At 41.0% G+C, this 26077-nt stretch overlaps 2 protein-coding genes across 3 annotated transcripts in view; both read left to right on the forward strand.

The window, feature by feature from the left end:
- LOC111155213 (complement factor I) overlaps positions 1 to 2967 on the forward strand; it is a 49259-nt gene extending 46292 nt beyond the window's left edge. The window contains exons 13-14 of the mRNA XM_022515323.1: positions 490 to 594; positions 2636 to 2967. Coding sequence (XP_022371031.1) covers positions 490 to 594; positions 2636 to 2853 — 323 coding nt within the window. The 3' untranslated portion in view covers positions 2854 to 2967. The remainder of the gene's footprint in view (positions 1 to 489; positions 595 to 2635) is intronic.
- An 8260-nt stretch (positions 2968 to 11227) lies between these two features.
- LOC111157595 (phospholipase A2 group XIIA) lies at positions 11228 to 24561 on the forward strand. Of its 2 annotated transcripts, XR_002641310.1 has the most exons (5): positions 11228 to 11547; positions 17955 to 18031; positions 19210 to 19375; positions 21497 to 21941; positions 23556 to 24561. XR_002641310.1 is itself a non-coding variant. In XM_022519146.1 (4 exons), exons 1-4 carry the CDS (start codon positions 11337 to 11339, stop codon positions 21613 to 21615), a joined length of 573 nt encoding a protein of 190 aa, XP_022374854.1. In that variant the 5' UTR covers positions 11228 to 11336; the 3' UTR covers positions 21616 to 22535. The 2 variants fall into 2 exon arrangements, 1 of the variants encoding a protein (XP_022374854.1); XM_022519146.1 differs by lacking the exon at positions 23556 to 24561 and having other exon boundaries at positions 21497 to 22535.
- The last annotated feature ends 1516 nt before the right edge of the window (positions 24562 to 26077 follow it).

Genomic DNA, 26077 nt, shown 5'->3' on the forward strand with positions numbered 1-26077 from the left:
TCTTGTTCATCTCAGAGCAGCCAGGTCTCTGTGAAATGAGGATGACTTCAGGCATGTGTTCAGGACTGCCCTTTAACTATTTTTTTTAAGATTGTTTATTTATTTATTTGACCGAGAGACAGCGAGAGAGGGAACACCAGCAGGGGAGTGGAAGAGGGAGAAGCAGGGAACAAGGGGCCATGGAGCAGGGAGCCCCATGCGGGGCTCAGTCTCAGAACCCTGGGATCGTGACCTGAGCTGAAGGCAGATGCTTAACCACTGAGCCACCCGGGCGCCAGCCCTTTAACTGGTTTTAAAAGACGATTGGAGATACTGGACATAGGAGTGGTGTGTGATTAAATATGTTAATGAACTCTCCTCAAAAGCTGATATATGTGTTAAGGAGTATATATCATCTTCTCTATGCCTTGTGGCTTACTAAGTGATGAGAGCATTTATTTAGATTTCTCATTTGCAACTTCTCAATGTTTATTCTCTCCCTTTGCTTAGATAACCAAAAAGTCAATTTACTTCAGTGGGGCGAAGTTAGCCTAATCAACAACTGCTCCAGGTTTTATCCGGGTCGCTATTATGAAAAAGAAATGGACTGTGCAGGTAAGCACGGAGTGGTTTCCGTAAGATCTGTGTCCATACCCCCTACCAGAACCTCTTACCTCCGCACCAAATCCACCCCTCGCTCTGGGCCGTGGGCCCTTTCATCGGACCTCCTGGCTGCTGCTTCCCTTGCCCTTAGCTCAATCCCTTGTGCTAAAACGAAGAGGAAAACAAATCTTCCTTACGCCACCGTATAGTAAGGTGACTAAAAGCACAGAGTCTGGAACCAGGCTGCCTGGGTTTATATCCCAGTTTTTACCAATTACGACTCATGGGGCCCTGAGCAGGCGTCCCCATCTGCAAAACTGGGGATGTTCATAAAGAAGGAAACTGAGACGTGGAGCAGTTATCTAATTTGCCTAAAGTCTTATAGACAATCAGTGGCAAATCCAGGATCAAAACCCCAACTTTTTCTAAACAAAAATCTGAATGAGCCATTTCAGTCGTGTCCAGTTGAAAGTAAATCCTCCCTCCTCAGCACTGCCATGGCACTTTGGATGGCTCCTGCCACGGTCTCCTTTACTGTCCCGCTGGTGCTAGCCCCCCTACCTTACTTCGCAAGCTTTCAGGGTTCTTGTTTCACAGAGTGGAAGACGGAATCTCGCAGACACAAAAGGGTGAACTGAAGTGAGAGTTTATTGAGTGGAGGTGAGAGCAGAAAGGAAAGAAAAAGCTCTCCACAGTGAGAGGGGTTCTGAATGGGTTGCCACTGAGAGCTTTTCGTGGCAGTCTTTTATTGGGAACTGAAGGGGAAGCTCTTGTGTCTTGGTTTGTTCCTTTATCTCTTGTTCTGCTCTGTCTCCGAGTCTCCCTCGGCCAGGAATAGTTCCTGTGCCCAGTCAGGGGCTTCCTATCTCTCCTGCGAAGACCTTACCCCTTCCCTACTCACAGGACGGCACCTGGGGGCAGAAAGAGCTGTCTGGGACTGTGAGGAATGACTGATTGTATACTTTTTAATTCGTGGGGGTGAGGGATAGCGCAAGTCTCCAGGGAATCTGGAAGCAAAGGCTTTCAGGACCTTGAAGGGCAGCTGCTGACAAGATAAGTTTCCTTTTAAACGTTAAGGCACTAAGGCAGCCGGGAATTCCTTGAGGAAGGTCATGCTCTGCATGTTTCAGGTATCTCTCGGTGGGCTGCGAACTGTAAGGAGATTTAATTTAAGCCACATTTCTTTTGCTTTTGTTTCCCACATCACTAACACAGCGACAACACTTCCTGCTTTTGGTGGTGACGCAAAGGCAGGGAACCAAAGCCAGGGTAATGCATTGACGATGCTTTATTAAAACCACTTATAAATAGTGTAGTCCAGAAAAAGGCAAAGTCACTGACATCCCATAACTTTTGGGATCAGTGATTTAAAAACCTTAGAAAGTCCTAAGAGTGAGAGGAAAGCAAACAGACCATTCCCTGTGCCCTCCCTTCTTAAATGGAGTTCAGGATGACAGAGGACAAAAGGGGAGAAGAGCACAAAACCTACCAGGAGGCAGTTATCACAGTTAGGAGGAAAAGCTCAAAGGGTTCTGCCTCCTTGAGTTCAAGTCCAACCTCTTGCCACTTAGTAGCTCTTTCGTCTTGGACAAATTAGTTAACCTCTCTGTGCCTTATTTGTCTCATCTGAAAATAAGGATAATAATGATACTTATCTCATCGGGTTGTGGTTTAGGATCAAAACAATGACTGACTAATACATATTAAGCACTCAATAAGCAAGAAGTATTTCGTCATTTTCCCAGTCAGTATTGGATGCTGCTTTCACATTGCAATCTCGTCAGAGTATAAACTTGCAAAAAATGGAGGAAGCACAGGAAGCACTCACTAAATATGGAGAATGAGCAGAAGACAAAATGTTTCCCAGCCTGCACCTCTCCAGCTCTATGGCCCAGCAGGGGCCTGAGAGGGAGAATATGTGCTATTTCCTATCAGCAAACTGTAAAAAAGCCAAAGCTGGTACACCCATTGACAGAGGAGAAAGGAAGTCGGCATGGCAGCCTCGACAAATGGAAGGACATGTGTGATTTTCTTTTTCCTTTGTCTTTTTCAGGTACAGAGGACGGTTCCATCGATGCCTGTAAAGGGGACTCGGGAGGCCCCTTAGTCTGTAAGGATGTCAACAATGTAACTTATGTTTGGGGTGTTGTGAGTTGGGGTGAAAACTGCGGAAGCCCAGAGTACCCAGGTGTTTACACCAAAGTGGCCAATTATTTTGACTGGATTAGCGTTCATGTGGGAAGGTCTCTTATTTCTCAGCACAATGTATAAAATTGTGATCTCTCTCTTCCGCTCTTTTTCCCTTGGGATTTGGATTTTAGTTGAAATGATACTGCGTAATTAGTACTTCTCTAGGAAAAAGATAATAAAGCACATTTTATTGGATATTTTTAAGGTCTCTGCGAAGCTTCTTCCATATTGGAACTTCACTGTATAATTATCAAAGAAATATTTTAGTCAGGCATACATACTTTATTTATTAGAAAATGTGATTAAATGATCTCTTTATACAGGGAAAATATATTGACTATACTAAAGGTTTTGCTCGTTGATTAACTCTGGGTTCACATAAGCCTGCACTCAAACCCCAACGACTAATTACTTGGCCTTGGGCAATTTATTATCTTCTTTGTGTCTCATTTTCTACCTTTAAAATAGAAACTAGAATTTTGAAAAAAATGAAACCACATACTAAATGAAATGTTGGCATTGTACCTGACACAGGAACATAATTGACCTCACAGCTCTTGTCCCGTTTCTCTGCTTCTGAAAGGATTAAAAATTCTCCTGAAAGATTTGTCTTTAATTCCCCATTTCACAAGTCCTCCTTGACCCTCTCTTTAAACCTCTCACAGATACTGCCACATAACCACTGACCTCCTTGGTGTCAAACCCACAGTCACTTAGCAACTCTCTTCTCCCCCTGCCCCAGCAGCCGAAGACACAGTGGGCCCTTCAGGACATCACACTCTCCTCCTGGCCCGCTGCCTTCCAGGGCTGATCCCAGCCTCCTTCCTAGTCTCTTCCTTCTGGTCACTTCTTAAACTTTGTGCTTTCCCTAGCAATCTTACCTAGAGTCAGTTCTAAATCCCACCCACAGTCCAATGGCCCACAAATCTGTATCTCCAGCCCTGATCTTCCTAAGCCCCAGACTAGTATTTCACTGAGCACTTAACTTCTCCACCTGGACATCTAATAGCATCTCAGAAGAAACAGAGCCAACCCAAAATGACCCCTTCTTTATCCAGTTCCTCCCCTCTTAGTAAATGGCATTTACTCAGGGCTCTCCTGTGGAACCACTGTACACTGGGCAACAGTCTCTTTCTATCATGTGACCCTGGTTTGTCTACCTCTTCCCCAGGATGCTCGCAAACCCGCTTCTGCCCTCTGCTTACTACACTGTAACACAGAAGAGAGACTGTCTTCCTTCTGTCCGCAACACTAGCACTTGGTTCATAGGGGTCCTCAGTGAAGAAACAGTAGCTGCTTTTATTATAATTTAAAATGCAGCTGTCATCATCCTGAAGACTGAGGTTTATTTTTCACATAGATATTACCTTCAATCCCTAGGTTCAGTCCTAGATAAAGCCCAATTGTTTTAATAAGAGAAATGCCCATTTCTCTATATATTCCAAAGTTGTTTAGTGCCCAGGATTTTTTTCCTTTTTAAAAATTTTGATAACATTGGGACGCCTGGGTGGCTCAGTGGGTTGAACCGCTGCCTTCGGCTCAGGTCATGATCCCAGCATCCTGGGATCGAGTCCCACATCGGGCTCCTTGCTCAGCAGGGAGCCTGCTTCTCCCTCTGCCTCTGCCTGCCACTCTATCTGCTTGTGCTCACTCTCACTCTCTCTCTCTCTGACAAATAAATAAATAAAATCTTTTAAAAAAATTTTTGATAACATAAACATACAATTTTTTAAACTGCTTTAACCATTTGAAGTGTACAGTTCAGGGCACCTGGGTGGCTCAGTTGGTTGGGCAACTGCCTTTGGCTCAGGCCATGATCCCAAAATCCCAGGATTGAGTCCTGCATCAGGCTCCCAGCTCCGTGGGGAGTCTGCTTCTCCCTCTGACCTTCTCCCCTCTCATCTTCTCTCTTACTCTCTCTCCCTCTCTCTTAAATAAATAAATAAAAATCTTTTTTAAAAATGAAGTGTACAGTTCAGGGACATTAAATATGTTCCCTTGTTATGCATCAAGAATTTTTCATCTTCCCAAACTAAAAATCTGTGCCTATTGCACACTAACTCCTCCTCCCCTCTCATGCTGCCCAGGCCTTTGTCATTGAATGCAGAAAAATATTTGGCCATCTATGGCTGTGGAAGAAAGAGCCCCACATATTTACTTAAATAACAATTGTTTATTATTTTGTTCACATGTCTGGGAATTCACTGGGGTCAGCTGGCCATGTCTTCCATCCTCTAGTGTAGTCACTATCAGACAAGGAGGGCTGTGCCAAGGATCATCTTGAAGGCTTCTTCACTCATGCGTCTGGTGCTTGGGCTGGGAGAACTCAGACAGTGGGGCTTCTCAGGCATCTCTGTCTATGTGGGCTTCTCCATTTGGGCTCTCAACATGAGGACTCAGGGGCTCTAGACTTCTCACATAACAGCTGACAAGTGTCCCAGGAGAGCCCGAAAATGAGGACAACCTCTATAAACCCAGCCTTGGAAGTCATTGGGCCTCGCTTTCATCACAGACCTGAGCAGGTTGAAGGGAACAAATATAATCCATCTCTTGACGGAAGGGGTGTCAAAAAATCTGTGGCGTGTTTTAAAACTTCCACCACATCCTGGCCCAGCAAACGTGGAGCATGTAGCATCTTTGAAGATGCCTGGATATGAGGACTAAGGGCTGAAAGCTGGGAGAAGGTAGCGTTGTGGCCCCTGGAAGGATGAAGCCAGTCCGCACAGTGACCTGGGACCTGGAGGCTTCACAGTAGAGTGGACAGAATTGGAGCCTGAAGAGTGAAGAGCCAGCTTCCCCGTAGTGACTCCATGTAGCAGAGCCTGGGAACAGCAGGAGGGAGATGACTGGACTCCAGGGTTCTCTTAATAAAGAGGTCTACGAAAGGGCTCCTGGCTGCTGACCACAGAAGCCAATCTAATTGATTTAATGCGGGGAAGGCGATTTGTTCAAAGATATTATGCAGTTCACAGAATCTCCAAGAAAGCCAAAGAGTTGGCTGCGCATCTGGGGATAATGCTCAAGGAGCACTGTAGGCCTGCTTATCAGAGACTCCCACTGCCGCTAGCTCGGGCGGCAGGCTCCACGCAGAGGGTGGGCACTGGACCTGACTGTTGACCTGCTGCTGCTGCTGCTGCTGCTGCTTTGCCTTGGCGTGGTGTTTCCTGAAGGTGCTCAACGAACAGAGCTCGCTAGACATGGAGTGCTGCCGTCGTCTCATATTTAACTCTCAGAGCTCACTATCTTATGAGGGAGACAGGAAATATTATAAAGCTGCACTTTGCCAGGGACAAGAGAGAGGAAAACTCAAAGGAGACCCATAAATCAGCCTGAAGTGTCAAAGAAGCCCTCTTCCCCAGAGGTGAGCATGACAGCGGAGGGGGTGCCCAGGGTGCAACTGAAGAGCTGGAAAGGGAGAAAAGGGCAGATCAGAGAGGCAGTCATGCCAAAGAGTGGGGACCACTGAAAGACTTTGGGAAGTTCGCCGTGGAGGCATTGAGGAAGATGTATTGGAGGGGGTGAGATGGGGTAAGAAAGACATTTAAGAGACTGTTGGAACCATCCAAATGAAAAATGGTGAAAGTGGAAACTACAGCAGGACACTTTTAAAGAGGACGACACCGATCCCAGATATATTAAGGAGTGAAATAGATGGCAGCTGGGGACAGAAAGAGAGAACAGGGCACTAAAAAGAGGGATATGAGCCTAGAATAACTCCCAAGTTTTCTCTTGGATAATGAGATGATTGCTGTTGCCATTGATTAAAGAAATAAAGGAAACAGAGAAAGAGAAGGTGGTTTCATTAGTGAAGGATATTTTGAAGCTGTGAGGTCTGTGGGAACCCAGGAAAGATGTATATAGCATGCAGCAGGAGATATGAAACTGAAAATCAGTCAGAGGTTTGGAAATAACCAGAAATCCAACCTAGAGAGACCACACAGCTGAATTTAGCCTGAAGGTTTAAAACCCTGCAGTCATACCCAGGTAGGTTCCTTTCCATCCTACCCAGCACATCTCTCTGCATGCCGAGTAATCTTACATTCTACCCCCAAAGATCACTTGAAAATCTCCTCCCTGATTGCTGTACTTTTAATGTTTTGTTCCTCCAAAACTCATGTTGAAATTCTAATGCCCAGTGTGATGGTATCAGGAAGTGGGGTCTTCAGGAGGTGCTTAGGTCATGAGGGTGGAGGCCTTATAATGGGGATTAGTATTTTATAAAAGAAACCCCAGAAATTCCACCCATCCTCCATCATGTGAGGATGCAGATGTCAGCTGTCTGCAAACTGGATGAGAGTCCTGTCCAGAACCTGATCACTCCGGCACCCTGATCTTGAACCGCCAACCTCTACAGGTCTGAGAAATAAACTTCTGCTGTTTATAAGTCACCTAGTCTGTGGTATTTTGTTACAGTAGCCCAAGCAGACTAAAACACTGATCAAATTTGCCTGATGACAGAACACCTGAAATGGAAAGCCGTTATTTTCAATATATCATGGAACCAACGCGTGCTTATAGATCTGGTGCAGCCATCTCTTGTCCTTCCCCTTGTCCCTGGTTTGAAAGCTATTCATGCTATTAATTTTTTATTTTTCTTAAAGGCAGAAGGTGGAAACTAGCACTTTTTTCCCCTTAAATTGAGCCCTGTTTAGAAACCAGTGTTCCAGCCTTAACACTGGGCAAAGATTGATCATTAAGGCTGGAATGGTTTCACCACGTGTCATTTATTTTCATCATAATAATACAGCTCAGGCCATTTAACGAGGCACTGCAAAAGACTAACAAATAGAAACTGCCCCTGGTCATTTGTATTTTGTTGATTTTGTATTGTTTTAAATAACACAGAGAGGATTCCACTCTCCAAGCATTCTGGGTTAGTACACTACATTAAACCCAATACATTTGGCATTCTCACTCATTAATAATATCATCACATTCCTTGACGTCCATGACAGTGAAACGACCATTCGGGGTTTCCAGAAGGTGTATCTGCCTGACTATGCTTATAACTGGACTGGAAAGCTCTGCAGAGAAAACACAGCCTAGTCTCAGCCACCCAGAAGACCACATTCCAAGGCACATGTATCATGTAGACAAGAATCAGCACAAATATAGCATCTTTTATATTTTCATAATTTTGTTTTGATAATACTGACCAAAACTGCTTTTTCCAATTCTTCTTCCTTTTTTTTTCTCTCCTCTCACTACACATGTGTCTTGTCATGAAAGTTTTCTGTGAAGTTCACCTTGACCTCCATGTTATTAAATTCAGCAATCAGTATCAGGTCCTCATCTTCTTCTACACCAGCCAAATGGATGGTTCTGTTTTTCCTAGACACACTGCAATAAAGCACTCTCTTGTTGCACTTGGATGCCCCTTTTGAGCCTCTTTTGCCACTTCTCAGTTCCCCAATCTTCTATGACTTAGACTTAGTCCTGCTTCTCTACATACTCCTGTTTTAGAGGATCTCTTCTAGTCCCATGACTTTAAAAGTCATTTCTATGCTGAGGACTTCAACTAAATTTCTAGTCCTTATCCCACCTCTGAAGTACAAATTCAGAATAAGCTTCTCAAACATGGTATGTCCAAAATTAATGTTCTAAATTTTCCCTGAAATCTGCTTCTTCTGAAATCCTCCCCATGTCATTTAGTGAGAACTCACTATCCTAAGTGCTAAAGCCAAAACCTCAAGGTCATTGATTCCTCCTTCGCTCGTATAACATCCTCAATCCAACAGTAATTCCTGTTGGCTCTACCATCAGGTTATATCTAGAATGTGACCACTTTCACACCTCCATTCTCCTTCCCTAGGCCAAGTCATAATAATGTCTTACCTGGTTTGTTAACATCCTTACTGGCTTCCTGGCTTCAGCTCCTGCCCATCCAGTCAAATTATATCTAGACAACCTAGCCTTATGCTAGCAGAAAAGACCTGGAAGTTGTGGGTTTGCAACCAACAGTGTCTGTCACAATAATAACAAGTTTTATTGATTAGATGAAAGTGCCCTGTAAAGAAGGCTCTTCTCAAACCATTTATGCTATTAGGAAGAAAGGATGGAAGGGGTCTTCTAGAAGTTACATGATATCACCTGTCAGGACTGGCTTCATGGCCATGAATCCTGTGTCGATGTACAAGGCACTGAACTCAGAAATGTTTCGTATTTGCTTTAATGTTCTCTAATACTGTCATCCTCTTGAAATTCTTTTTTATTTTTAAGATTTTACTTATTATTTATTTGACAGACAGAGATTATAAGTAGGCAGAGAGGCAGGCAGAGAGAGAGGAAGGGAAGCAGGCTCACTGCCCAGCAGAGAGCCCGATGTGGGGCTCGATCCCAGAACCCTGGGATCATGACCTGAGCTGAAGGCAGAGGCTTTAACCCACTGAGCCACCCAGGCGCCCCCCTCTTGAAATTCTTAATAATTTTTGAACAAGGAGCCCTTCATTTTTATTGTGTACTGAGCCCTGCAAGTTATGTAGCTGGTCCTATAGTCAATGCCAGACTCTATTATCCGGCAGCAGGAATTAAGGGGGAAAAGTAAATCTTGGAATTACTGCAGCAGAACAACAAATATCTAATGATTGAATATGAAGTAAATGTAAAAATAAAACTTAGAATCTTTTTCTGGAAAGATGGTGGTGATTCCTAGGGGGAACACAGTAGAAAAAGAAATTTGTTTCAAAGAAAATGAGAACAACCCTATCAGTCCAAGGAACTGGAGTTTGAGAATTTAATCTCCAAAGAGAAGAGAGAGCAGACTGAATCTTCGGAGCAGAGGCTGTAGTTAAGGTATAAGAAATTAGATGAGATCACCAAAGAGTAAATGTATAGAGAAAAGGAAAAAAGGAGAGCCTTCGGGGCTTCAGTAACTGAGGGTTGGAATGGTGTTACAACATCCTCTCTTTTCTTGTGGAATATTTACTCACATATGGGAGAGTTTCTCTGAAGACTTGAAAGAACCAAAACTGGTTTAAGGTTTTGGGTGGTGGAATTAGGTGGGACCTCAGAGATAATCTCATTCAACACCCACACTTTAGAGATGAGAAAACCAATGCTCCAGAAAACTTTTTTTTTAAAAATTCTGTGTTCCCTTTTCTGAATGTTTTTAAATGCGCTGTCCAAAAATGAAGAAAAAAAAAAATCTTTGGCAACTCATGAAGGTAGAAATAGCCCCTGCTTTGACAGGATACCCTCACTCTTTAAAGGAACTCTTTAGTGCATATTTCTTACACTTAGGAAGCTTGTGTCAAACACAAAACACCAAACTAGAATTTATTGGTAATTTTAATAAGAAAGGATGTATCTATTCCCAACACTTGCAATATTGCCCTGGAATCTTACTGTAAAATTCTTAGAATTTCCGGGATACTAACACAACCAGATTATTTATAACTCTGGTTAAAAAAAAAATAAAATAGGGGCGCCTGGGTGGCTCAGTGGGTTAAGCCGCTGCCTTCGGCTCAGGTCATGATCTCAGAGTCCTGGGATCGAGCCCCGCATCGGGCTCTCTACTCAGCAGGAAGCCTGCTTCCTCCTCTCTCTCTGCCTGCCTCTCTGCCTACTTGTGATCTCTCTGTCAAATAAATAAAATCTTTAAAAAAATAAAATAAAATAAAATAAAATAAAAACAAAACAACAAAAAACACTACTGCAATTATTATTTAAGTATTCTGCACAGCGCAGGGGAAAAAATAATGAGAAATTTCACCAGAGTTCTCAAATTACAAAATATGGTGAGCACGAAAATAGTGATTTCCAATTAAGATTTTTTAAAAAACTGTATTCAAGTGTAGAGTACCGTTTCTTCCTTATCAGGAAAGAAAACTCATAGTTTTTGTCAAACGGTTTTCTTTCAGAATTTCCTTTTTTTTTTTTTTTCTTTCAGAATTTGTAAATGAGGCTCTATCTAGCTCATGTTAGCCATTCAGGGACCATCTCGCCCTTGGATTGACCGGTCCGGCTCCCGTTCCCCCAGCCACGACAACCGAAAGCACGCGAGGGGGTCCACGCGTCACGCAGAATCGCGTCCTCAAACCGAAACATAGCTGGACCCCTCGCAGCGCTCTCTGTAAGGGGCTAGGGGAACTCGTTTTTCCCACGGCGTCCACACCCATAAAAGCCTGTCCCTAGGTACGGGGGTGGGGTGGGGAGTGATGGCGATTGCTGGACCGAACCTTGACAGGTCAAGTGGGGCTCTTCATTTGGCTGTCCCCTCAGACAGTACTAAATAGAGCCCGGGCGGAGGAGCTCCGTGGGCACGGCTTGGACGAGGAGCTCCTCGCCACCACTCTGAGCTCCCGCTTCGCCGGCCTCTGACGCACCACGCTTGCGCGCAAGCGCACAGTAGGGGCCGCAGGGCCAGGCCAGCGCGTGCGCGATGCCGCGCGTCTTCGCGACAGCACCGCCTCCCCGCCAGAGCTGAGCAAGGACGGTGAGGCCCCGCCTACTAGCTCGGAAGGAGGCGTGGGCATGGAGGCGGCTGGGGACGCCGAGCCCCGGGCTGACGCTGCTGCCTAGGGCCCCCTGTGGGCTCTGTGGGGGCACGGCCCGGTGCTGCGCGGATGGCCCTGCCCCCGCGGCACGCGCTCGCCTTCGTTGTCCTCCTCTTCGTGCCTGCCGCTCACAGGTGCCAGGAGCAGGCCCAGACTACCGACTGGCGGGCCACGCTGAAAACCATCCGGAACGGCGTTCACAAGATAGACACGTACCTGAACGCCGCCTTGGAACTCCTTGGAGGCGAGGATGGGCTCTGCCAGTACAAGTGCAATGACGGTGAGAGGGAGCCCAGGCCCTGCGAGGCCCTCGCTTTCTAGATGTTGCGGGGACCGAGGTCGTGGAGGTGTGGGATGCAAGGCAGACCTTGACGTTGTCGTCTAGCTGTGGAGAAACTTAACCACTGCTAGAGTCTTAGCATTCTTGTGATTGAGCAATCAGGTTAGAAATTCGCACCACTATTGTTAGAATATAAGCGGTCACAGGAGGTGTACACTCCCACCTGTTTTCATTGCTTTTGAATTACTACCTTTTCTTTTTCTCTCTCCCTTTTTCTTTTGCTGTTGCACGAAGTTGCCTCAGAATTTTGTGACGTACGCATCGTGGGACTGGAGCGGAACAGACCGATTTTAGCCCCATATTTTAGCGCCGTTAGTCAGCCGAACATGGAGAATAGACAGAATTTTAATCATGACGTTTTACTTTTCTTAAGAATTGCTTTTAATTGTTTTCTTTTCCTGCAGGGCTACAGAAAATAAATTGCGACCTTTGTACAGAGTTTTGGTGTACTCTTTTGTTGAGAAAGAGTTCTGATAACTCTTCCAGAAATTGTCTATCACGACTTGATAGTGACACTTCCTCTCCATTGTTGGTTAATACTAGTAATTGTTTTGATTTGCTTTTCATATTTTTTAACTTTAGTTCTTTTTGAATCTGAGAACTTGTTCGGTGGCATTTTTGGTAATAATAAACTCAGTGTCTTAGCAGATATCTTTCTTTTCAAGTACTTGCTTTTTCTGAATGTTTAAATATTGTAGCAGCTCAGATAAAGTACCCAGGCTTCTCTTTGGAAATTCAAAATGTTAAGATTTTGATTGGAAAATCAGGTTTCCAATAAGAGTAGACAAAGTTGGGGCCTAGTTCATTTAATGCTTGGCAGCTTAAAGCAATAGGGAATTCGGTGACCAGTAAAACCAGATGGCATGTAGGTGAATTTAAAAGAAATCTGTGTCATGTAAAACTGTGATGCCATTTGCTGCCTTTAATTCTCAAAATAATTTCTAGTTTTATGTTAATGGAGCTAAAGAATGAGCCATAGCTCATGTGCTATGAAGGGCTAAATGTTTCCTTCCTAAATTTATGCCTAAATGTTAACGACCAGTATGCAATGGGGAAGGATGTTTTTGTCCTTGTAGAGCTTGTTAGGAGGAGTAAGTGAACTATTTGAAAATTAAATATTGCCTTTCCTGAGGCGGATGTCATCATTTTACTTAGTCATCCCCATTCATTATACAAATATTTGAGTGCCTGTTACGTCTCAAGTGTTCTACCAGTTGGAGATTCAGCAGTAAACAGAACACAAAATTCCTGTCCATGGGACTTACATTTTGGTGGGGAGAGACAGTAAACTAAAAAATAAGTAAAATAAGCCCAAAATGCAGTATATGTAGGTCTGAAGTATGGCAGTGTTTTGAGAATTATAGTAAAAACAGTGATGGTGTTGGGAGGCAGTTTCCTCATTTAAATAAGTTGTTCAGGGAAGGTCTCACTGATAAGACAGCATTTGAGAAGAAATCTGAAAATGCTGAAGGTGACACTGTGATGATCTGGGGATAAAACACTCCAGGCAGAGGGAATGGCCAGTGACAAGGACGTAGGAGAACAGCCAGTCAAGAATGACTCCGAAGATTTTGGCCTGAGCCAAAGGAAGGATGTGGTTGCCATTTACTGAGATAGGAAAGGCTTACATCTTCAATAAGCAATCTTCATAAACTTGTGATGAATCAGGGTTTCTAGAGTTTATTTATATTCGAAATAGCTCTGTCGTTGAATGGATACTGTTCCTATTAATAAAGATGACTTTGATGTTTTATTTTACTTAACCCTTTTTATCTTCAACAAGCCTCACTAAATTTACCATGTGGAGTCTCAAGGAAGATCTCCAGCATAAATGAACTTGAGAGTTTAGGAAATGGTATGCTTCAGTGAGCATCCTTTTGTGTCTTTGTAATGCTGTCGGGCTCATAGAATTGTGGTTCCAAGTCACCATGTTGATAATTCCAACATAATGAATATTGTTCTTTAATTGCTATTACTTGAGAAGTCTCCCTGGAACCCTATTTCAACCTTTCCGGTATTTTGGAATGCCAATGATCAAATCAGGACCAAACAAACAGACAAATCCCAAAGCTAGAGGAGCATGGCAATTAAGGGGTGTTCAATAGTTGCAGTAAAGAGGTTAAAGGGAACTTAAAAAAAGACTTGGTAGTAGGGAGAGGATGATCAGATTAAAGGGCACAGCCTGGTTGAATTCAGTTATCTTTGTTTTATCAAAAGGATTAGCTTTATGGAGACTTGCTCCCTTCTGGCCATCCTCCCTGGGGTGGGAAGAACACTTTATTGAGATTGAAGTAAAGTTTCTTAGAGGAACAAATTACATGGTCACTTTTTTTTTTCTTAACTTGTTTTTCCCCAACTGCAAAGAAGATTTGAGAAAGAAAACCTTGATTTCTTTTGAAAAATAGAAAACAAAATTGGCTTGTAAAGTGTTTTAGAATTATGAATAAGTAGCTCCTTCAGTGATACATGTTTTAACAGGATTCCTTTGGCTCTTGTGCAGAGGATAAGAGTCCAGGGAGGTGGGAGAGCAAGAACGAAGGCAGAGTGACAGGGGCAGGAATTCAGACAAAAGATGGTGGTGGTTTTGTCCAGGTTCAAAGCAAGAAAGGTGGTGAGAAGGGGTTGGATTTAGGGATATATTTTGAAGGAAGAGCCTGAACGATTTGCGGATAGCTCAGAAGGAAGGTGTGAGTAGGGTAAAAAATGATTCCAAAACTAAATTGGCCTAAATGATTGGAAGGATGGGGTTGTCCTTAACTGTAATAGGGCAGACCATGGAAGAAAGTCATTAGGAAAAATAGTAGCATATTTGTATGCTTTTGAGAATGATTCAGTAGAGAATGAAAACACTGTGGAGGGAGAAATGAAGAATTATTGGAGTCAGTTCCTTAGGTAAGTGAGAGGAGTGGGTTCCAGTGCATAAATAAATTGGTCAAGAGCACAGATGGCCTATCCCTGTTAATAGGAACAAAGGTAGGGGATAGGGGCACAGATGCTGATTAGGTGGATAGATGTCTGAGTTCTCTTCCCATTACTTCACAGTTTTCTCAGTGAAGTAGGAATCAAGGTCATCAGCTAAGAACGAAGATGGGAATGGAGGTGTTAGACATTTGAGGAAAGTAGAGCGAGTGAACTAGAAAAATAAAGTAGCACAAGGGCCCTCTGGAGATTAATTCATGAATTAAAACCTCAAGTGTTTGGAAAAGCTGTTTGAATTCTACACTGCATTTCCTATAAAGTATAGTGCTAAGGTCTTTGTCCCAACAGCCTTCCCTATCTGTTTCCCATCGACTTCAGTGTCATTCACGTGAAAGAAATTGGTCTGTTTGGAAGTATTTACATCAAATTTCTAAAAAAATGTATAGAAAAGATCTGTCGTTACCTCAGTCCAGGCAAATCTTTAAATTTTATCTGTCCATACTGATGCTAAAACAAAGCATCAAGAGAGGAGCATTTGCCTAAGTCAACAAGTAGAATCAATGAATAGTATTTCCATGTAGTTGTACCCAGTGGATTTGGTTTGTTTTTTGAAATTCATCTCTTCATTTTTTTCTTAGCTTCCTGTATTGGCTTACAAATTTCAGGGGGTAGTAGCTCTGATACATCATCTAATATTTAGGCTCAAAATGTAAGCTGTAGAGATGCTGAGTGTCTAGCAGTAGATAGAGTTTATTTTAGAAAGAACTGATGTTTTTTTCCTACTGTCCAATGTATCTTAGTACTGAGACATAGCTAAAATATATGCTAACTGTCTTGGGCGCTGTTAATACAAGACTTTATCTACTTCAAAATAGGCCCATCACACCTACTGGTGTTCAGTTTGGGATGGCACATTTTAAAGAGATGTGACAAACGAGAAATGATCAAGCTTTGGAGGTTGATTAATGCTTGCCAAACTTAAAGGAGACTGAAGGATAAGCGTCAGTACCAGTTTATTTATAATGAATATTAGAACTGCCTTCCAAGTCACCTGGCTATCCGTTCATTCATCAACAAATATTTATTGATAACCTAACCACACGCTGGGCAGTGTTCAAGTCTTTGAAGGTACAAAACAGAAATTCCTGTCATCACGGAGTTTATATTTTAGTATGAGGAGACAGATAATAAATAAGTAGGTTAATAATATAATATGTTTGACAGTTACTCATGCTACATATGGTATGGTCAGAGAAGGCATTGCTGAGAACGTAAAGGAAGAGCCTCCACATAGAAGAATAGCAGGTTGAGTGGCATTAAGGCAGGAGCAGACTTGGAGTGTCTGGAATAATGGAGAAGTCAGATTTGATGGATTGAAGTGAGGAAGAGGAGAGAGAATAGTAAGATGAGGTCAGAGAAGTCATGGTGTGTTGTGTGGTGGTTTATATATAGAGTTTCTAGACCTTGGAAGGGAATGTGGGCTTTTATTCTGAATAAGGTGAGAAGCCATTAGAGGGGTTTTGACAGAAGAAAAACGTGATCTAACATTTTAATAGGATCACTCAGGTTCAGTGTTGAGAATAGATGATGGCTAGAGGTGGTGTGGGGGTGCTGTGGAGTGGCAAAAGTGAAGTAGGGAGTTATTAGGAGGTTATGGCAAAAATCCATGGTGGCTTAGAGCAGGATGGTAGTGTTGGAGTTGGGAAGAAGTGATTAGATGCTGGATATTTTGAAGGTAGAGTCAGCAGGACATGCTGTGGAATGGATGTGGGATATAAGAAAATGAGAGAATTAAAGATGGCTAAGGTTTTTTCCTGAGCGCTGGGAATGTTGGAGTTGCTTTTATCTGAGAAGATGGAACTATGGATGGAGCAGGCTTCGGGATGAATTTCAGGAGGTACCTCTAAAGTTTGCGGTACCCATGAGGTACCCAGGTGGTTAGTATATCCTCCCTCTTTGGGCCCTATTAAGTGGAAAGCCAAATCATAAACAATTTTCTTAAGAATGAAGGACCAAAAGCAGGAGGTGAAGGATCACAGTGACTCATCTGTGATAGCTTGAGGCATGTACCTTCATTTTCCAAGGGCCTAGAAACAACCATCCTTCTTGAACAGTGCTGGAGAAGCAAGACCAACTTCTGTCATTGACCTCCTCATTCCTCGATCCATCATAACCATTCTCTTCATCCGTACTACTCTTCAGACTGGGTGGAGCAGGCTAAAGCTTTGTATCTTCTTGAGGTTACACTCTCTTTAGGCTCTAGTTGTCACTTCAGTCAAGCATGTGAGTCTTAGCACCTCACTTAAACCATTTTTAGATCCTTACTTTGAGTTGATTACTTATTTTGGTGGTTGATTACTGGAAGAGCTGCTTTTGTCCCCCCTCCACCCCACTGTACTTTTGGAGGGTAAACTTATCTTTGGTCTTCTAGTGATAAATAGTTGCCTGAAAGTTGGTGGATACTTTATGTTTTTCCTAAATAAGGAACTCTGGAGAGAGATAATTTGGAATAACGGGATGTTTTGCTTCTCGAATTGAAGATAAATGGGAGTCCCAGATGTTGGGAGGATTGCTCATGTAAAATAGGTAATTGGCTTGTTTTGTGTTCCCCAGGGGTAGAGGATTGCTCAAAAGAAAACAGGAAAGAATTTAACAGTTAGTGCCATTCCACAATGGAATAGGCTCTTTCTTGATGCTGTAGGAGGATCGTGGGAAACATTCAAGAGAAAGTAGGTGACTGTTTGGTATCTTGAAGCGACGTATATATTTCATGAGGAGAGATATTTTTGAAGTATTTTGCAGCAGTTAAGATTGCTGTGATAAGGTCATCTTTCTCCTTGTTACTGAACCATTGGTGCTTTTAGGGAGAATAAAACTGGAGTAATATGGTTCACCAAGCTATCTTTATTCCTGACCTTTTTCCTTAGCTGGCAAAGAAGTATATTTGTGAAATGGTTGGTTGGAGTCCAGGCTAGAATATGTGGTCCTGTAATGTCTTACAATGGCATTAAGGCAATTAAATGTTCATTGGGTGACCTTATCTTCCTTAGCTTTAAGCTCTTTGAGTAAACTGGTTAGTTAATGGTTATTGAGGTTTGTGTATAGTGGAGTATTGGCTGAAGGTTGGGAAGATACAGTTCTGCCCTATAAGTTTTTAACCAAAAAAATGTGTTAGAATGTACAGGGAAACAGGGTGGATTTATCTTTCATATATATGTACCCAGTCTCGCATATACTCTTTGAAACCTCCTGAAGTCGAGAGTAAGCCTTTACATGTTTTTTATAGTATAGGCTTAGAATAAAGACATTCACTTATGTCAGTACCCAAATATTAAATATTTCCAAGGCTAATCTAGTAGTACATCATAGACCTTTTTGCATGTTTTTCATCATACTTGAAAATTAATTATACCATTTATATTTTATAGGATCTAAGCCTTTCCCACGTTACGGTTATAAACCCTCCCCGCCGAATGGATGTGGCTCTCCACTGTTTGGTGTTCACGTAAATACCATTATTTTCTTATTTGAAAAGCTTTACAATCAGTAGGCTATGTAGTACTCTTTTTTTTTTTTTTTTTTAAGAGATTTATTTATTAGAAAGCGGGCATAGGTCAGGGTGGGGAAGGGCAGATAGCGAGGGAAAGGGAGAATCTCAAGCAGACCCCCTGCTGAGTGTGGAGCCCAGCAGCTCAGCCCTGAGATAACCTGGGCCAAAATCAAGAGCCAGACGCTCAGCTGACTGAGCCACCCAGGCGCCCCAACTGTGTAGTACCCTTAATTATGCAAGACTGTCATTGTGTTCTCAGGATCACAAATAATTTTGCTTGTTATAATGGTAATTGAGTTTATTATATTCTTTTATAGCTAAAACATATTAGTAAGTCCTAACAAAACCAAATGGAATAAAATTCATGTTTAATTTTTTAATCTTATAGATATATTATTAAAAAGATATTTCTTCATGTCACAAGCATGGTTTAAAAAATTTATACAAGTAATGCTACTTTGGATAAAAAAGTATAGATAAAGCATATTTTCTATACTAAAGCAAATCTAAATAAGATAGCTGTGTTTTTTGGTAGGCGAAGCTGAATCTGAGCCAATTATTGTGAAAAAAAAATGTTGATGAGTGATTCCTGGACATAAGGGTTTTATATATAAAGTTATTGAAACCAATTAAAGATAACTTATAGATTTGAAGGAACAGTATCTTTAGGGAATTGATACTTAAAGGTCGAACCACAATAAAATAAAATGTAAGTTGTAGGAGCTTTAAAGTTTTCAGTGATACTTTATGTAAAGTACATTTTATAGGGGGAGAGGTACAGACTACTTTGGAATGTCCAAAAATCAGTCTTTGCTCTTAGCCTCAGCTTTCTGTTCTTAAAACTATGTTTTGTGTTTTGGACAATTGGAAGTTACATTTGTTACTAGCAGATAACTGGATATATTGCAAAATAGGGAGTTCTGAGGCATGGCTGAGAGGGAGAGCATGTAGGTGCATGTGGGTGAGTGACGGGCAGATGCATAAATAACATGGAAGACATTTGTAGACAGAAATGGATTTGGGGAGTTATGCAGCAGTCATCGTCCTCGATTTCTAAGTCTACTTGAATGCACTACTTTAGCAGAGGAGTTTTGAATTTCACCAACAATAATCCATCCAAATGCCTCTTTCAGCTTAATATTGGCATCCCTTCCCTGACAAAGTGCTGTAACCAACACGACAGGTGCTATGAGACCTGCGGCAAGAGCAAGAACGACTGCGATGAGGAATTCCAGTATTGCCTCTCTAAGATCTGCCGGGATGTGCAGAAGACACTAGGACTGGCTCAGCACGTTCAGGGTAAGGGTGATGCAGCAGGATGAAGATGAGCGCAGTTTGTCAGGTTTTACTGACTGCTTTATGTTTCACTACAGGAGGTACCACTAGAAATCTTTCGCTGTGTATTACTCTCTCTGTTGTGACACAGCCCCTTCAGTTTTCTGAGATGAGGAGTCGTTGATTTTGTCATCTCAAATGATTTATAGTTGTGGAAGCAAAAAGTGTTAGGAAACCTTGGGAAGAGGGTATGCGAGGCAGACAAGAATTCATCCACGATCTTGTACCCTGTAGTCTGTTTCTAATTATGAGAGCCTGAAGTTTGAAATCCTGGATCCAGTGATTTTAAGTGTATAACACATAGGATTTCAAGTGGGAAGTTCTAGAGGGTTTGCGCTTAACTGTCTCTTCATATGTATCTGTGTCAGGAGGGTCCCCAAAACCACCTCTAGGTTTGCTAGGAGCACTCACAGGATTCAGCAAATAGTCATACTCAGAGCGAAGGGATATGAAGCAGAGTCAGCAAAGGGAAAAGGTGTATCAGTGTGCCCATTTATAAAATAATACCCATGTCATAGAATTGGCATAGATAGAAAATAAAACATTTGTGGAAATACAAATAACTGTACAAATACTAGAAGTTATAAAATCTTTTCAGTGTCAAGCCAAAGTATTTATCATACATCGAAATTGGAAGAGAAGGTGCAAGAAAGGAAACTATGCGTTTCAAAGCATTTTTCATAAGATACCATGCTAGATATTTTAGATCTGTTTTCCTCAGTGTTCACAAAAACCCAAAGAAGTAGGTAGTGGTATACTCATTTTCCAAGGAAGGAAACGGAAGTTCCAGGAAGTAACTTGTCCTAAGTTGCATACTTCCGATTTTAAAACTCATACTATGTCTACTGCAGTATTCCCCGAACAATGCCATGGGTCAGATTCTGAATTCCTAGTAGTAACTGTCAAGGAAGAAGTCTCTGCAGCTTGAATTCCCAGCCTCTGAATGCTTTGCACGCTCTTGGCTGAGCAAGCTAGTTGCATAGTGGATGCATACATGGATGTATCTCCTGTCTTCTGATCTAAGGACATACTCATTTGGCTAAATGATGAAGCCGGTTCCTTCCAATGCCCTATTGAATAAGTATAGCCTTTACACTTCTGTGGTGGTTGTGTTTTTTAACAGCACAGCCTTTTGGAGAAGTTTGAAAATGTCAGGATTTTGCAATGAATAGTTTCTTCCTTAATGTGAGTATTTGGATGACTAAAAGCTATTCTGTGCTGTGCTGTGTATGAAGATTATCTCAGCTGGCTGTTCCAGGCTTCTTAGAATAAGAAAAGTAAATCCATTATCTTTTTTATAGTCCTAAAAAAAAATTTCAAACCCTGCCAGAAGAAAAACACTTCTGATTCCTACGTCTCCCTTCCCAGGCCAAATTGGGATACTGAGAAAGAGCGAAAGACTGGGGTCCATTTACCTTAAGCCTCTTAAATGGTGTGTGATTAATTCATAGAAGTCATTGGCCAAAATTAAATGTTTTGATGTTTCTCTGTTTTGTTTTGTTTTTTTTAAAGATTTATTTATTTGACAGACAGAGATTACAAGTAGGCAGAGAGAGAGGAGGAAGCAGGCTCCCTGCAGAGCAGAGAGCCCGACTTGGGGCTCGATCCCAGGACCCTGGGATCATGACCTGAGCTGAAGGCAGAGGCTTTAACCCACTGAGCCACCCAGGCACCCCTGTTTCTCTGTTTTCAACCTTTATTTTTTTGTACACCTAAAAATCTTCCCTTGAACTGCAAAATTAAGTGTGTTCTAAGGCATCTTTATTAGTGGTATTTTTCAGATAAAAGGAAAAGTAACCGTGATGAACTGTGATGAACTGTGTTATTGAGAGAGACTCATTTGCCTTGTAGGAAAAAAATAGGGATGAACTGTTGCGAGCAAACAAAAAAGTAGATACATGCTCAACATGCTAACACTGGAAGTCTGTGTGTGTGTGTGCTTCTGGCCTGTGAGGGTTTGGGAGATCGTTGATACAAAAGATGTTTAAGTGCTCACTAAGGATGTGCCTGACACTGTGCTGTAACGTGTAATATGTGTGGAGGGAGAGCAGTTGCCGGCAGTAACAGCACTTTCTTACTTTGCAGCCTGTGAAACCACAGTGGAGCTCTTGTTTGACAGTGTTATACATTTAGGCTGTAAACCGTATCTGGACAGCCAACGAGCCGCGTGTAGGTGTCGCTACGAAGAGAAAAGTGATCTTTAAAGAAGATGCTGACAGTTGGTGACAGCAGATAAGGACAGAAGAACATAGCCTTTGACAAAGACCTACTGTTTTTATATCATAAAGCTGCCTTATTTTTGTGAAAGGATTATTTTAAGACTTTATTTTAGCATTAAAAGTACAAACTAAAGAAAAATGTGGGGGAGGTGATCTTCCTGGATGTTGCTGCCTTATTGTACCGAATTGTCTTGACCAGTCTCAGAAAGAGGTGCATGTTAAGGGGAGAATATTTTAAAAGGAGTCTGTATCTCAGTATTCACAACTGTATTTACCAAAACAATGAGGTCAAATATAAAATTGATTACAAGGTATGTTGAACATAATCTTATTTGGAAATATGGGAAAATCTTCACTTAGAAGTATATGTTTACTATAAAATTTTAAATATACATTTATTCCTGGGAAAGATCTGACTTTATTTTTTCTCTATTTTAATTAACACATAATATGCTGTTTTCCTGTAGCCCATCAAGCATATGAATAAGTTTCACTTCTGTTAATGATAAGACTAGTTGCAAGGACAAGTTTTCCATGTCTTTTTTTCTTACAAAATTGGAACCATCAACTGGTGGCCTTTTAGGGGGCAAAACCAGGGTATCTAGGTATTATGTAATGTGTCTAGAAGGTGACATGAACAAAATTCAGAAGCACAGCCACTCCCATTTTATGAACCGTTCATAGGACAGACATCATATTTTGCTATAACCTTGGCATAAATTGAAGAAAAGATGGATTTAATGAGACAATTGAAAAATTACTTCACATACAGATTAGAACATTATATGCTGCTATGCTTTGGTGTTTTTTTCCCTAGTACTTGGTCCTCATACTAGATTCAGGTTTATTTTGAAAAGTCTGTAACCTTTTCCTAATAATGGTCTTAATAAATACTGTTCTTGATACTTTTTTTTTAAGTCTTTAACTGTGGAATCAAAAGGGATGGTAAAGCAAGGTACAAAGAATATCTTTTGTAGCTTTTTTATTTACATTGAAAATTATTAGCAGATGTTTAAAAGCAAATTCCAGAACCTCAGCTGCCTCTGGAAATGTCTGTGCAAGTTGAAAGTTTCTCCTTTCCAAAGTTTCCTGTGGAAAGAGCAGCTGTATTCCTCTAGTGCTCTTTGCCTACCATTAATTGTTGGCTTTCCCTAGCCTCGGATCCCAAGCCATGGATAGCTTTTGGGTAACCTATAGCCAAAGTTACAAAGATAAAATGCTTAGAACATCAGAAAGGACAGCTTCAGGAGAGGTGGTTCTCTTTAAGTCATTACAGGCAAAGGGGCAGAGAAAAAAATATACTCTGGGGAAAGGGCCACATTCCTAACTTTGAATAGGTATCATTGCTAAAAATCTAGTAACTTCCCAAACTAAGATGATGGAGCTTTTCTGCTGAGAGATGTGTCGTCTATGGGACAAGGCAAGTGTATCCCTGTGACTAATTGAGCAAACTGGATTCTAACTTAAATGTTTGGAACCCTTAATTGATACTTTCAGACTTTTAAAAAGGTAACAGTTTTATAAGCCATTATCCATATTTAATCTTTCCCAGTATTTACTGTTGAAATACTTGACCAGGTAACTTTAAACTTAGAATAAATTTGTGGATTTTCTTGGCAGCATTGGCTTCCTCAAGAGGACAGACTCAGAATTCTCTAAAATATTTAATTCATAGTTATAAATTATATACAAAGATCAGTGGAAGCTGTTTTTATGTGTTAAGATTTTTATCTTGGAATAATTTTAGATTTACATAAAAGTTGCAAAGATACAGACTTGCTATATACTCCTTACCCCTAGTGTTAACATTTTACATAACCATGAAACATTTGTTAAAAAACCAACATTGGTATTTGCTATTAACTAAACTCTAGACTTCATCTGGATTGTATTGTTTTTCCACTAATGTCATTTTTCTTTTCCAGGATCCAGTCTAGGATACCACATTGCACTTAGTCATCATGTCTGATAAGCCTCTGGTCTGCGATGGTTCCACAGGCTTGTTTTTCAATATCTTAACAGTTTTGAGGAGTACTGATCAGGTATATTGTAGAATGCCCCTCAATTTGGGCTTGAATGATGTTTCCCTCATAACTGTACTGGGGTTATGGATATTTAAGGAAAAAACCCATAAAGCGTTTTTCTCATCAAATCATATCAATAGTTGAATGTTATTAACTTGGTGTGTCAACTGTGAAAACTTGCTTAAGGTAGTGTCTGTCAGATTTCTCCACTGTGAAGTTACTCTTTTTCCCTTTCCATACTTCTGTTCTTTGGAAGCCAGGCCTCAAGTCAGTCTGTGGGAGGTGGAGGGTGGCAAGATTCTGTTCTACTTGCTGGAAGGGGAATATCTTTATATAGTACTTGGGATTTTTCTGTAAAAAGGATTGGTCTTCTCACCCCTCCCATTTATTCAGTTACTTATATCAGTGTGGACTCATGTATATTTCTTTAGACTTTGGGTAATGTTTATTTTATTGCTTAAATTATTTCAGCTCGGCTAATGGGATTTATGTCAGGTTGGCTCCTGTTTGTCTTTAATGTGTCCCCATCCTTTTGATTTTTGAGCACTTCCATATTTCCTGGCAAGAAAGTAAGAATGTTGCTCTGGGCTTGTCTTGTATAGTTCCAGTGCTAGAATCAGCCTCTTCTTCAGAGAGCACCGGTTCTTATTACTAGAGAATGGTTTCTAGTGGAACTTAGAAACCAATATCTGGGTGCTGGATGTGCTCATTGCTATAGGGGTGTCACTGCTGCTAGACCCTCCCAACAAACAGAGCTAGGAAATATGTATGTGTATTAACCTATGTACATGTACAATCTATAATGATTTCTGTGTGTGTTTGCGTGTGTGTGTATATATATATATAGTTGAACGTGAGTTCTTACTGATGTTTTCACTTGAATCATGTACCACAGAACATGTATTTAGATTTTGAGAATGGTATTTTCCCTATCCATAGAATAAATTCATAAAGAAAAAAAAGAACAAGCAAAAGGAAAATCCCAAAACTAGCTTTTAGCAGCTCTCTGCAAGAAATACAATACTAATATTTTTAAATAAAACTATATTGCCTTCAAATAATGCTATGTCTTTAAAACCTTTTGACATACTTCTTCCCGCAACAGATAAGGCTGTATTCACTTCACTGGTGGAGAAACTGAGGCACCAAGAAGCTCTAAGGAAGGGAGAATTGAACTGTGAGGACAAAAGCAAATTAAACACATCTGGAGTAGGCTTTCTTTCAGTGAACCTGTAAACTATACTAATAATATTAATTAAAAGTTTTATTAGCTTCTAACTAATTTTTCATAAGATGAAAAAGCATTTCTGTCAAAATTTGTAGAAGGTATGAGATTATCAGGAAATCATAATGTATAATATTTTATCGTGGTACAAAACAAGAATAACATCTAACGAAGACAATGGAGTCTCTATAAAAACAACTGTTTAGTAGACTGACTTCAGTAACTTTGAGGTAGGATGAAACCTATTAGGTAAGATTCTTCCACATATCTTTTGTTGCATTGTTCAAATTCAGAGATATTACTTGCAGTATATTCAGGTCTTGTATAATGACTGGTTATAATAATTGAAGTAGCCAGCCCCTTTAGTTTGCTGTTTTTCCTCATGGCTTAACCTTACAAAACCAGCCATCTGCTCAAATCATAAAAGCAAGAATGAGGTGTAACAAAAAGTAACTAATAGTTATTAATAAAAATAACTAAAACTCGATCAATAGTATCTTTTTGGCAAAAGCCATAGTGATATTAGGCTTTTTTGCCTCATGCTTAAAGGTTTCCAAAACATCCAAGTCTCCTTGGTGATAACTTTACAAGCCTTTTTTTGTTGGCTTTTAACTTTTCTTAAGTGTAGGAATCACAATAGAAAACTAGTATTTTTGTGATTATATAGGGAAAAACCAGAAGGTTTAGTGGGGTAAACTGGAAAAAAAAAAAAAGACTAAAATTTGAAGATTATCTCTGAATTTTATTCCAGATGTTTCACTTCTAGGATAGGTGACAGCTACGACCTTCAGTTTCAGTAAGTTCTATGAAAGTGACATTCAAGCCATCTGTAAAGTAACTTTCAGTCTTTAGGGTATCTTAATTTTATGGATTTGCTTTAGGTTCTTTTTTTCTTCTTTGAGAAGGTAGGATGGGTAGGATTCTAATTAGTCTCTATCCGTGGTTTTCAAACATGAGCATCCAGTTGAATCACTGGATTCCCGCATTAAAAACACTTAATGGGCACCGCTCTCCCTACCCCCAGCTCCTCATTCAGATCTGATTCTGTAGGTCCCAGAGTTTGCCTTTTTAGCAAGTTTCTAGATTATGTGGATACTGCTGGCTCAGAGACCACAGTTTGGGAACTGGTCTAGGAAGTCTTCAGTAGCTAAAAATAATGTACTGAAAGCTTGCTATGGGCCAGGTACTGTTCTAGAAG

The sequence above is a fragment of the Enhydra lutris genome, unplaced genomic scaffold (assembly GCF_002288905.1).
Source record: "Enhydra lutris kenyoni isolate GAN:26980312 unplaced genomic scaffold, ASM228890v2 scaffoldscaffold3, whole genome shotgun sequence".
NCBI lineage: Eukaryota > Metazoa > Chordata > Mammalia > Carnivora > Mustelidae > Enhydra > Enhydra lutris.